This window comes from Sus scrofa, chromosome 10, assembly GCF_054392235.1.
Source record: "Sus scrofa isolate SSC_HxYL_T2T_F1_AM1 chromosome 10, Sscrofa_HxYL_maternal_Yorkshire_Landrace_v2.0, whole genome shotgun sequence".
NCBI classification, from domain to species: domain Eukaryota; kingdom Metazoa; phylum Chordata; class Mammalia; order Artiodactyla; family Suidae; genus Sus; species Sus scrofa.
This window is the reverse complement of record NC_139392.1, coordinates 59,832,068-59,845,603: the sequence shown is the minus strand read 5'-3', so window position 1 is coordinate 59,845,603 and position 13,536 is coordinate 59,832,068. Positions and strand designations below refer to the sequence as shown.

Below are 13,536 nucleotides of genomic sequence, written 5' to 3'. Positions count from 1 at the left end.
AACAGGAGGTAGCAGGCATCTGTTTGACTACAAAAGAGGCAGGTGCATGTGGGGTGGTTTCAAGGACAGAAAGAGCAATTCCCATTGGCAGACCTTGGGCTACCGATCAACTTATGTATACCCAATATAATTTAAAGGCCTTTCTTCATCTCCGCCCCCGTCTGGATGGCATAAACCAGGGCTATCAGGTCAGAGTGTGTCCACATGAGTTAGGTCAGGCGCCCAAGCTAGCCTGAGAGAGCCTGACATGGGTTCTATATCTAGTGTTTCCAGCAATTGACCTGCAAAGTTTTAGATCAAAAGCATTTTATTTATTTATTTATTTTTTGTCTTTTTGCCATTTCTTGGGCCGCTCCCGCGGCATATGGAGGTTCCCAGGCTAGGGGTCCAATCGGAGCTGTAGCTGCCAGCCTACGCCAGAGCCACAGCAACACAGGATCCGAGCCATGTCTGCGACCTACACCACAGCTCTCGGCAACGCCGGATCGTTAACCCACTGAGCAAGGGCAGGGACCGAACCCGCAACCTCATGGTTCCTAGTCAGATTCGTTAACCACTGCGCCACGAAGGGAACTCCGATCAAAAGCATTTTAAAGCCAGGTTTTTAAAGCTAGGATCTGCCCCCATTCTATAGGTTTGACTCCACAAATAAAAGAAGAAGGAAAAGGCCTTAAGCTGTGTAAATCAACTCTGGCAAAGGCTTTCGAAGTGTAGAAAGAGCTACCTACCAATAAGTCTCCTTTGTGGATACCCAGTAACCTCAGCAGGAACTGCCCAGAGGCAATGGCTTCAAGGAAAAGCCTCAAGTCCAGAGGAGCTACTGTGCCCTACACAGAGAACACACACACACACACACACACACACAGCTACAGAGCTAAGACTGTAAATGCGAGACCAGATAAATCCGACACGTTCTTGGAATCCACACTCCGTAAAAGCCAATATCCCAGAGTTCTCGTTGTGGCTCAATGGGTTAAGAACCCAATTAGTATTCATGAGGATGCAGGTTCGATCCCCGGGTTAAGGCTCCAGCATTGCAGTATAGGTCGCAGATGTGGCTTGGATCTGGCCTTGCTATGGCTGTGTTGCAGACCAGCAGCTGCAGCTCCAATTCAACCCCTGGCCTGGGAACTGTATATGCCACAAGTGTGGCCTTAAAAAACAAGACAAAACAAAACTCTGGCCTAGGAATTTACAATTTAGGGCCTGTGGATTATTCCAACCCTCTTGGAAAGCAAAGTGGTACTGTGAACCAGTGTCATAAAAATGATTACATCTTCTGGCCTAGAAATTCCCCTCAAGCAATTTATCTCCAGGGAAATAATTTAACTGAAGCAAAGAGCTACATGCAGCAAAGATGTTCAAGATGATCTAGATGGTGAAACATAGAATGCTGAATGTTAAGGGAATAGCCACAAGGATTTTAGAACAGTACAAATTTAGATAATTACAAGAAACAAAACAGTTTATAAGATAATGTTGAACACATATAGCAGAAAGCCAAATAGTTTCTGCACTAAGCTTGCAATAGGATACAATGTGTATCATGGATTTGGAAAGTAATAGCAAGTTTTGTTACAGCGGTAGAGGCATACAGTGGTAGAGGTTTTGTTCTAATGGTAGGGAATTATTTATTTTTAAACATTTAATGTGGTGACATTGCATTTTCAACCAGATTTAAAAAAAAAAAAAAAGAAAAATCCTATAGAACAGAAGCCAAAATCTTCCCAAATAAGGACTATCAGTAGTACCAATAAGAGATAACATATATTTGGACCTTATTCTGTGTGCGGCACTGTTTTAGGCCCTACTAACATCACAGCATTGCTGAGACAGATACTCTTATGATCCTCATTTTACTGGTGAGAACAGTGAGGCATGGAGAGCTAGCCGAATCAGCTCGCCAGCGTGACAGAAAGAAACATTACCTGTGCCATTTCAAAGGTCACCCACCTATTAACATCTTTATAGAGATGACAAAATCCTCATTACAAGAGCCCTGAAATGGGGAATGGGTAATGAGTGTCACAGGAACTCTCAGAGGGCTTTGAGGCTGCAGATATAACCAGGATTTCCCCTGACACCAACCCAGACTCTAGGACGAAGACAAGGAAGAAACACCAAATACCGACATGTTTAGCACGACTCAAACTTCAGAGGAAGGGAGCAGGGACCAAGGAAGCTGGGATGTGCCCAAAATGATGTAATGAGCTAGGACCTGAATCCTCACTCCAGAGGCCCTCTGAGATGGCTCCTCAACTCTGCAGACCATAGCACCTCTTCCTCTCTCCCCTTGGGTTCCTCCCTCCCATCCCTCCGTCTGATTACCCTTGGCCTCCCCTTGTCTAGCACAGTCCCAGCTATACTGCCTTCTCTCTCGTATATCATCTTCCCTTCACCCTGCCTCCACTTCCTGTCCTCTCCTGCCCTGCTGGGGACTGTGTGCAACAGCTAGGACTTGAGTTATGGCAGCCTCCCCATGTGACAGCAATGAGAGGAAATTACAGGCAGTGGAACCCTGCCCTTCCCAACTGAAAAACTTTTCAAACAGGCTGAGAGACAGGGATGCTAAAAGTAGTATTGGGAAGAAAGGCCCTTCACTGTGACTCTGGCCCTGGCCCAGACCACCCAATCTGGCGCCCCACACCTCCTCAGGGGCCTGGGAGTACCCACACGTCCTCCTCTCTTTGCTGGGGTCTGTCCAGCACCGAGGGGCTCCCCGAGAGCAGGGGTCAGCCCCTCCTTGTTCATATCTGTCTCTCCTGCTTCACATAGATAGTTACCAGAGTTTGTTGAGGAGTTCCTGCTGTGGCCCAGCAGGTTAAGAACCCAACTAGTATCCCTGAGGACTCAACTTTGATCCTTGGCCTCGCTCAGTGGGTTAAGGATCTGGCGTTGCAGTGAGCCTGCGGCATAGGTCGCAGACATGGCTTGGATCCTGCGTTACTGTGGCTATGGTGTAGGTTGGCAGCAGCTGTAGTTCTGATTAGACCCCTAGCCTGGAAACCTCCATATGCCGCGGGTATGGCCCTAAAAAAAAAAAAAAGAAAGAAAAGTTTGCTGAATGAACAAATGAGTCCTCCTTCATTCTCTTTCTTGGGACCCCTCCTGACTTTGGGGTGGATTCAAATCTACCCATCCTCCAGCAGGGACCCTGCCAGGGCTGCCAGAATGCCAGGAGCTACCTAACACCTCCACGCCAAGAGTTCAAGCTCCTCTAATGCAAATACCAGCTTTCCCAGGTCCACCCTAACTGGGATCCCTTTCCTGTTTTTTCAAGCTGGCAGTATCTTGAAACACAACAACAGCTCTACAGTTTCAGGATGACAAAGGCAGGAGGACATTATGCAAAACAGGAAGAAACTTTTAAAGAAATGTATAAAGGCATTTTCAGAATGCAACCTGTCATGAAGCCAGGCAATTACTGAACCTGTTGCCAGGGCCCCTTCCCATGACCTCAAGACCCATGTGGTGGGGCAGGAAGGAGCCTGACCTCACACCCTACTGGTCACGTGGGTCGGACAAAACCCAGCCCATTCCCTCTGTGCAGCCTCCCCCTAGAGCCCTGGGCTCTGGGCCAAATGACCCTTGGCAGAGTCCCAAATCCAAAGTGTCCCTCAGAAGAGGAGAATTTAGCTTCGGTTAGGACATTCAAAGTGGAATAAATTCAAAATAGACACATTGCGAAGAGCCTGGCACCCTGGCCCTGATCGACTGCCAGGTTCTGCTGGTCCCTGAGCCTTCTCCTGAAAGGAAATTCCTGGAAACCTACATGCTGTCACTTCCCAGCCCCTCCCTGGATCTCAGGACCCTCCTGAGGTGGAAGCGCTGTGTGAAATGGTTCAGAGCTAGGTTTGCTAGCTTGTCCCCACACCTCCTGTGGAACCAGTCACATCTCAGTCATGTCCTCGGCACTGAGTTAGTTGACTGGTGCTCACCCAGCACCACAGCCCTGAGAGACAAATGGAAGCCCAGCCCAGGGACAAATGGAGAAGTTACGAGAAAGCTGACTCCTGGGGCCTTACCACCCCCTGATTCTGAGGACAGCTGATTTCTGCTCAGCCTAACCTCAAGAGTGCCTATCCTGTAGCCTGGCTCTCTGCCCCTGCACCAGGCACTTCCTGTACCCACTTTTTAATCAGAATTCTAGATTTATCCTTCATTCAGCAGTAAATGATATTCATCTGTCACCACTTAGCAAACCTAAAATTTTAAATGGGTTCATGCTTTAGTAAGACTGGTTTAAAAAGAGAGCCCTTCTCAAAAAGCACTCACCCCCTTTTCTTCCTTTAAAAAAAAAAATCTACCATGGGAGTTCTCTTGTGACACAGTGGGTTAAGGATCCGGCGTTGTCACCGCAGAGGCTCAAGTCGCTGCTGTGGCGTGGTTTCCATCTCTAGCTGGGGAAATTCCACATGCTGTGGGTATGGCCAAAAAAAAAAAAAAAAAAATTCTACTATGAAAACAATCCAAAAAGTGCATAAAGCTTTATGCATGAGCCTCACTGGACCACTAAGTAAAAACAAAAACTATCTGTATATATGTTCAACAACAGTTGAATAATAAGAGAAAGTCATAGCCTTTGTGGTTTTTAAAGGTGTAGGACCAAGCTTGTCACAGAGTCTTAAGGATAAATCCAGGACACTAGGCCATTTCCATCTATCTGTACCAATCTACCTGTCCATCTATAAAGATATTAGCTAATTTTTTTTTTTTGGTCTTTTTTAGGGCCCCACCCACAGCATATGGAAGTTCCCAGGCTAGGGGTCAAATCAGAGCTACAGCCACCAGCCCACACTGTAACCATAGCAATGCCAGATCCAAGCCATGTCTGTGACCTATACCACAGTTCATGGCAATGCCGGATCTTTAATCCACTGAGTGAAGCCAGGGATCAAACCTGCGTCCTCATGGATGCTAGTCAGACTCGCCTCTTCTGAGCCATGATGGGAACTCCTAAAGATATCAGCTAAATTCTTAAACATGTACAGGAAAAAAAGATTAGCAGGAAAGTGGCCAATGGTTTCCTCTAAATAACAGGAATAGAGATGTGCTTTTCAACCTCTTTTAACTTCTCAAGTTGTTTTCAATGAACCTGAATGACTTTTTACAAAAAGGGGGAAGAGATTACCTGCTTCTCAAAAAAAAAAAAAACAGGCAAGAGCAAAGACCCACAGCCCTGGCCCCTGGCATCTCAGCAAGACAAATCCTTCTCCTCTCACTCTGGGCTTTGTGAGGGGCTGGGAGAGGCGGCAGGGGGAAAGAGGAGCAGCTATATTACACACCCAGACCAGACATTAAAATCACTGCCAAAGAATTCAGCAACAGCCAATTAGATAGCCCCTGGCCCTCATCTGTGCAGGGAAGGGGCGGGCTGAGCCAGGCTGAAAAGTGGAACCTGAAACACTGAGCCTGTGACTCAGCCCTTCTGTCTCCCAAGGACAAATCCCTTTAGGCCACGTTCACCCAGAACCAGCTTTCCACCAGACCCTGTCCCCTGCCCCCAACCCACCACGACCTTCCAACCGAGAGGTTTCTGACCTTTAGAACAGGATCCAAGATCTCCTCCCCAAGCTAGCGACCTGCTGGGCTCAGGTAAACACAGAGGCCCCCACAACGGACACTTTTGCAATCCCAAGCACAGCCTGGCTCTCAGGATCCCTGGTCAGGTTAAGGGACAGGAGGGACCCTGTGGAGGTCACCAAATCCAATCTCATGCCTTGTTAACTCCCCCAGGAGTCAGGGTCTGGCAGGCAGGCCTTTAAGTGATCTCATCATTTAGACCACACGGGCAGTGCCAGAGGCAAGTGTAAAATGGCTATGGTGGAGGCCCAAAGGGAGGACCATTTGTCCTCAGACAATTGGTTTGCTGTTTAAGCAGATAAGGATAACTGGAATTTCCAGGTGGACATGGATACAAACAGGATTTCAGTCTCTGCTTCTTGTCAGGAGCAGACAGGGAACACTGAGCAGGGAATAGGCAGAGGAGGCACTGGGGAAGAGGTCAATGAAGAAATCCCCAGGTCGACTTGACCAGAGGATGCCTGGGCCCCTTTTACACACAAACTCAGAGTCCGGCTGAGCCTGAGGAGGGTAAGCTTCCTGGCCCTGCCCCCAAAGTCTGGAAGGTCCCCAAGGTGGAATTCGTGGGAGGGGCTGGGACTGCCTGGGCATTCAGTGTCCCCTCTTTCCCTAACCATAAATTAGTCTAGGCTCAGCCTGGAAATCCTTACCTGGCTGCTACCCAAAGACAGTAATATCCAATTCGATGGCTGCTGATGTCTCATTATAGTCATTATAAAGCAGCAAGTTAAAGATTATCCAGCAGAGCTAATGCAAGGCTTCAGAAATTAGAGGAATGTTTTTACTCAATCAGATAAAACCAGGCCTGGAGATTTTGTTTGTTTGTTTGTTTGTCTTTTGTCGTTTTAGGGCCACATCCGCAGCATATGGAGGTTCCCAGGCTAATCACAGCTACAGCTGCTGGCCTACACCACAGCCAATGCAAGGCCAGATCCAAGTCATGTCTGCGACCTACACCACAGCTAACAGCAATGCTGGATCCTTAACCCACTGAGCGAGGCCAGGGATCGAACCCGCAACCTCATGATTCCTAGTCAGATTTGTTTCTGCTGAGCCACGACAGGAACTTCATGGCCTGGAGAATTTTGATGACAACCCTGGGTTTCTGAAAAAGAGGAAGAAAAATGGAAGAAAGGAAGGAAAGGGGATAGATAGGGAGAGGGGGAGACTAAACACACACACACACACTCTGGCTTCCCTAAATGACGTCAGGTGGTGTGATTATGCTGCCTCTGCCTAAACAGCGAATTCCAAAAGAGGAGTCATTTTGTCCTCTTCCTCTCTCTAGTTCCAGCACCCAGCCTAGGACGGGCACTATTGTTAGAACTGAATGACAAAGTCACCAGATGCCAGAGTTTCTGCTGTGGCGCAACAGGATCTGCGGCATCTTGGGAGTACAGGTTCAATCCCCAGCCCAGCACAGTGGGTTAAATATCTGGCATTGTCACAGTGGCGACTTAGGTTGCAGCTGCAGCTCAGATCTGATCCCTGGCCTGGGAACTCCATTTTTGGCGGGGCAGCCAAAAAAGAAAAAAGAGGAAAAAAAGTTACCAGATCAGATGCGTTAGCCATCAAGGACATCCAGACAAGCGGTCACCATACTAGACCTCTGAGATGGGTCCACAGACACACCTGGCAGGGATCTTCCCAAACTCGAGACTACATTAGGTTGCCCTGAGCCTCTGTACTATGTGCCTACTGGACAGTAACTTTAAGGAAAAGCATGGGACTGGGGGCGAGGGCAAGATATCTAGTTTTTCCAGCGCCAGCTGCCCATGCCCTGGATGTGTGTGTGGCCTGAGGCAAGACCCTTCCCCTCTAGCACAATGAGGGATGGAGGCCAGGGAACTGTGCAGATCCATCCTGAGATGCTATGGTTCCAAGAGGCTGCAGTTTGAGTCCAATCTCAAATATGGCTCTTGCACCCTGGACCCCAAGAAACTCCCAGCTAGTTCATCAGGGGGAGGCCCCCAGGCTTGCTCAGAGTCTGGGACAAATTATAACAGGCAAGAGACACATTATCTGCAATCATCAGGCTGAGTAGAAAAAAAAAGTGAGCCAGAGAGTCATGGAGGGTATTTCTCCATCTCAGACTGTTATACAAGAAGGCATTGGAGTTCCAGTCATGGCTCAGCAGAAACGAATCTGACTAGTAACCATGAGGACGCAGGTTTGATCCCTGGCCTCGCTCAGTGGGTTGAGGATCTGGCGTTGCTGTGGCTGTGGTGTAGGCCAGTGGCTACAGCTCTGATTCAACCCCTAGCCTAGGAACTTCCATATGCTGCAAGTGTGGCCCTAAAAAAAAAGCAAAAAAAAAAAAAAAAAAAAAGAGGAAGGCATGTCTGTATATGCCCATAAATTATTTTCCCCAGGAAAAATACAACAGGACAAAACTGGTCTAAAGGACTAGTTACCTAATCTCCCAAAGCTTAAAGACGTGGACACAGGGGAAACTCCCAGGGCCTCCCTAACCTCCAGGATGAGGCTACACCCCAAGCCCAAAGGTGATGACGGTCCAAGACTCATCCCCAAAGGGGAGAGAGAGCCCTTTCCCAAGCTGAGGCCAGGACAGATGTCCTCAAAGTACACTCTGTCCTAGGCAGTGTGCTTGCATCCACATGTGTGCAATGGGTGGGTGCATGAGGGGAAAAGAGCGGGAACAGTGAGCTGGTAGAGAATCACCTGGTAGCAGAGGGCCTGGCAAAGACTCAGCAAAGGCTCTGTCTTCCCAAGGGCACAAACCATGGCAGGGGCTCGGCTGACAGCCCCTGCAGAACCCAGTGCAAATAACTTAGGGACCAGTGCTCTCCCAGGGTCCTGGCAACCTGTGGTTGTTTACTGGCCCAGGTGCCCATGACTCTCTGTACCCGCCTCTACATCAGCATCCTTTTCTCAACAAATGAAGAGTCTCCCCTCCTCACCCCACCCCATCCTTTTTTTTTTTTTTTTTTTTTTTTGGCCTTTTTAGGGCTGCACTCAGTGGCGTATGGAAGTTTCCAAGCTAGAGGTCAAATCAGAGCAGCAGCTGCTGGCCACAGCCACAGCCACAGCAACATGGGATCTGAGCCATGTCTGGAACCTATACCACAGCTCATAACAATACCAGATCCTTAACCCACTCAGAGGGGCTGGGAATCAAACCTGCATCCTCATGAATACCAGTTGGGTTCTTAACACACTGAGCCACAGTGGGAATTTCTGAAGAGAGTCTCTTCATAGCTGGGTAAGAGGGGCCTCAGATTTTAGACCATCTTATACTCACCACCACCACCCCCTCCATGCACCCTTGAGAGAACAGTACCAACTGTACAGGTGGCCCTGCCTCCTCTTACCGCTCGTACCTGAGGTACTGCCCACCCCCCACCCAGCCCCTCTCTGGGCTTGTCCTGCCAGGGCTAGTCAAGTCACATTGAGCTGCTGCCAAATCTAAGCAGAGACAAACATTGCAAGAAAAGTAACGCAAGGCTGCTGCTCCTCCCAGACTGACTGCATCCCAGGTGGCCAGAAAAGGAAGCCTCACTGTCACGGTCAAAGAGCTGCTGCACAGCCCAAGGGCCAAGATGACAGCACCTTAAAGGCCTGGACTCCTTGGGAGAAGTCCCTGGGGAACTGGCAGGAATCCTTAGGAAAGGCCCACCTTTCCACTGCAGCTCTCACTCTTGAAGGCCGCACATCAGCCCAGGGGGATGTCCCAAGGCGGGGCCTACCGTGGCTACAAACACTGCAACCTGCCCTACCGCGCAGTGTAGACAGAGGCAGGATTCAAACCCAAGTCTATCTTAAGTCTCTCTCAAGGCTCTGACAGTGCAGGACAGACCAAACAGTGACTGTCAACAGCCCAGGAAGCTGTCTGGCTCCTGCAGGGAGGGCCATGTCTATGACCCACCACCTTCCAGTCAGGAGGGATCAAAGCATCTGGCACAGACCCTCGGACACCAGAAAGTAGAGCCCAGTTGTGGAAGGGAACTGCAAGTAGTGAAAAGGCCACAGCTTTAAACCCACTGATGCTTTCTCCCACCAACCTCAAAACCACGGCACAAGGGCTCTGGCTGACACCTGCCCAGCTGAACAGATGGGCTCAACTCCCCCAACCCACACACACCCAGGGAGACTTTCAGCTTTCTCGGGGCCCTCTCCTAAGCGGGAGACTCCACTTCAAGAGCACCCAAGCCCCAACCTAAGGGCTCAAGTGAAGAAAAACCCTCTGCCTTCCCCTTCCGGGGTGGCCTCATGTCACGGTCCCATGCATATCACACAAAAGCAGGCAAGCGAGACAAGGCCCAGGGCCTCTCCCCTCACCCTCTAAAACTTATCTCTCAGGAGGTCTGTTCACACCACCAGTTCAGACTCAACTCAGAAACACCAGTAACTGGTCACTGACTTCCTGGCAACACCATTACAGAACAGAACAAAGTGGAGGTGGGCCACCACTGCCTCTCCTGCTTCGTGGAAAAGAACCTATACCTCAAACACCAATCTAATGAACTAATCTAAGGTACTTTTCCTTTTAGCTGCTAATTAATTTCTCTTTCTACATAATATCCAAGTTACAATGAAGAACAAAAGGTCAAAACCGGGCCTCTCTAGGTCCTGGGGACTCACTAACTTTCTACTGCCTTCTCTGCTGTTCAGAGCCATTTCCAGAGTCTAAGAAAATGGAACTTCAAGCCCCAGGTCCTATTTGCCATGTACTTAACATACACAATCTCATTTAGTCCTCAAAATAACCCTGGGAGTTAAGCATGGACAACCCCATTTTACACATGAGAAAGAAACTCTGAGAAACTCTGTACCATGCCTGAGGTCAGACACTGAGCATCATGGCAAAGATTTGATCAACTTCATAGGATTAGTCTGTTTACATCAAGTCCAAAAGAATTCAAATTTCTGCTTTAAAAAAAAAAAATCCCCCTTTTATAACCACAATTCATGTCTGACCAAGTCCAAGAGTGTCCTCCCAAACTTGATACGAAAATGTTTAAGTAATTATTGGAGAAATTGAGCAAGAGCGTGTAGGAGGTCTGCCCCGCTAGGGCTCCATGAAAAGGGGACAGAGTTTCTGCTGGCAGGATGCCTGCCCTCCTGCCAGGACCCTTCACTTGGAACACCTCTCTCTATACCCTGGCCCCAAAAATGAGCAACCATCTGTCCGGTAATCTTGGGAGCAACCTGTGGCTGCCTTTGGCTTGACTGCCTGTGGAGATCCAGGAGGGCATGGGCTCAACCTCCTTCTGAAATAAAGGACTGCAAGCCCCCGACCCAAGCTCTCTGCCTTCCGGAAACAGAGGCCCTGGTCCAGATCACCTGGGCAATATAACTGAGACTGCAGGCTGCTCCCAGAAAGGGAAAACTTGGTGCTAACTGGTTCTATTTTAGCCCTTCAGCCTCCAGGGTATACACATCATACAAACACCCTCAGCCCCTTGGGAGGGCCTTAGGTTTGGGGAACAAATAAGGGCAAGAAGCAGGGTAGGAGGGCCATAGGGCTGATCTTCCCTGAGGAGGGATTCACACAGGGGAGGAACAGAACACAACAGTGACAATTTACTCAATGAAAACTCTTGTTTATACTATGTCATCTAATCTTCCAAAATACTCCCCTGAAACAGGTACCACTTATTGTTCCCTTTTAGCAAATGAGAAACCAGAGCTTTCCGGGCAAGTCATTTGCCCAAAAGCTCAGGAAAAAAAGTTAGCACACACTCAGGAGATAGCAGTTCTCTGGGAAGACAGGAGACGTGATCTGGGAGGTCGGCTCCCTTCCCTACTGGAGGCCTCACCATCGCTAGAGCTCGTTTCTCTGCGCTGCACTGTAGTGCCTACCACAGCTAGCAGGGCGAAGGCTGCTCCAAGTCGACTCAAACTCTCAAAACTTCTTGAGGTTTGGGCCAGAGCAAGGAAGTCTCCAAGGCCTTCTCCGGTTCTGGGGCCAAGAAGGGCCTAGGCTTTCCTAAACCGTCCCCGCCCCAGCCTCTAACACCAGTCCGAAGGGATTCACCTCCCAACCTCCCACCCCCATCCAGCCGGGAACCTCTGTTTGGGATTAGGGACTCTGATCCACAATAAAGAGACCGGCTGTCATAGAAAAGGTCAGGGGAGAACGTCCGGGGGATCCTGTCTGGGAAATTCGGGGAAGTCCCCGAATCCTTACCGAGCAGCGGGGACTCCTCAGGGCATGCGGGCGGCAACCGTGCTGCGGTGGAGGGCACTGGGGCCGAAGTCAAGTTGCTGGCGGGTCCCGGGCCCGGGCGAGAGTCTGCGTCTGGGCTGGAGTCGCCACCCGAGCTCGGCTTGGAGGAGGCGCGCAAAGGCGGCTGCGGTGCGGCCCCTCGGGGCCGGAGCTCCCCGGAGGGCTGCCCGATGGCGGCGGCGCTGTTAGAGCTGCCCTGCAGCGGTGTGGGGACCCCGACCAGCTGAGGCAGGCGGCTTAGGTCGCGGCCAGTCAGGTAGTAGATGAGGGTGACGCCAAGATGCAGCGCGCAGACAGCCACGAGCAGGCGGCAGGCCCGTTGCAAGGACGCGCCCGGCATCGTCGCGGCGCTGCCGCCCAGGAGCGGCTCCCGAAACCTCATCTTCCCGCCGCCGCTTTAAGAGGGGGGTGGGCTACGGTGGGGAGGGCGGCCCGCCCGCGGGCCGCCAGCCAGGCACTGCCCGACCACTGTAATTGGGGGAGGGACCAGTGGGAAGGCGAGGGAGCGGCGCCGGCGGACAAGCCGCGGAACTCGGAGACTGGCCGGCTCCACAGCCGAGCAAGCAGAAGTGCGCCTGGGGCGCGGGCGCGGACAGGGGCGGGGCCGGGGCCTCCAGCGGGGCGGGAGCGGGGCAGCTGGTAGGAGCAGGGTTTTCGGAACGGGGGCTGGAGGGCGGGGCCTTCGGGGGCGGGGCCTCTGGAGCTGCTGGTGTCGGAGCACTTTCGGGAATACTTTGCAATCCGCAGGCATGGGGCTGGGGCTTCAGGCTCCCACCTGCCCTCCTCCCCAGCCTGCTCAGTGGGCCTTTGGCCCTACTAAACCGAGCTTCCTCCTCTTCCTCTTCCTCCGAGCTGTCCCCGAGAGGTGCCGCCACTTCCTGCAGTGCCGAAGGGCTAGGGTATGCGCCTGGGCCTGCTGCGCGGCAGCAGAGAAGAGGGCGGAGAAAAGAGCAGGCTGGTTGTGATCTCGAGGGGTTGGGAGTCCTAGCGGTGGGCCTTTCCGGACGGTGGGCCTCTGTAGGCCTGCGGGGTCCGGAAGAGAAGCAGAAAAAGGTTGCCCAGGAAACGGCTTCGACGGCCGGCCGGAGGTAGGACAACCGAAGAGGGATTCTCTGAAACATTCGGAACACCCTCCCTTGGCCGAGCGAGGCTCCTCTATCTAGGTGAGGGCCCAGCAAAGAGGCACGGAAAAGAAAACGCTCACTCTCCTAAAGCCAGGGTTAGGGGATCTCAAAGACCCGCCCAGCTCGGTTTAGGGGTGTGTGGGTGCCTCTTCTAGCGCATCCCACACCATGCTTTGAGTGGGAGAGTGGCAAAGCGCCTCAGTAACTCCCACACCGCCATGCTGGAGGAGAGCAGCCAGCTTTATTTACAGTCTACACGGGCCTGGACACAATCCCATGGAGTGGGACTTGTCCCCATTTTACAGAGAATGTTTGAAGCTCAGGAAAATTAAGAAGCTTGCCTAAGATCCCACAGCTGGTGAGAGGCAGAAGCAGAATTCTGGCTCTAAAACCTTTGCTTACCACTTGTTAATATGCAAGTAAGGGCTGGAAACTGTGCAGGTGAGTTTTAGGCGCTGAAGTTGCTTAGTTCTAATTTGACCCAGAGGCCACTGGTCCTGCCCACTGATTGCCTGAAAGAGCAGAGACACCTCATTCCTGAGAAGGACTGGTGGAGGTGCTGTCATTTACATGAATGGGGAAGCTGAGGGCTGAGGCAGCCAACTCTGAAGAGGAGGAAATAATAACAATGCTTCCATA

General features: G+C 51.1%; 1 protein-coding gene across 1 annotated transcript in view; it reads right to left on the bottom strand.

The window, feature by feature from the left end:
- Nucleotides 1–12,340, bottom strand: part of B4GALT1 (beta-1,4-galactosyltransferase 1) — a 63,735-nt gene extending 51,395 nt beyond the window's left edge. The window contains exon 1 of the mRNA XM_003130680.5: nt 11,735–12,340. Within this exon, the coding sequence (XP_003130728.2) occupies nt 11,735–12,155 (421 nt within the window). The 5' untranslated portion in view covers nt 12,156–12,340. The remainder of the gene's footprint in view (nt 1–11,734) is intronic.
- Nucleotides 12,341–13,536: the final 1,196 nt, after the last annotated feature.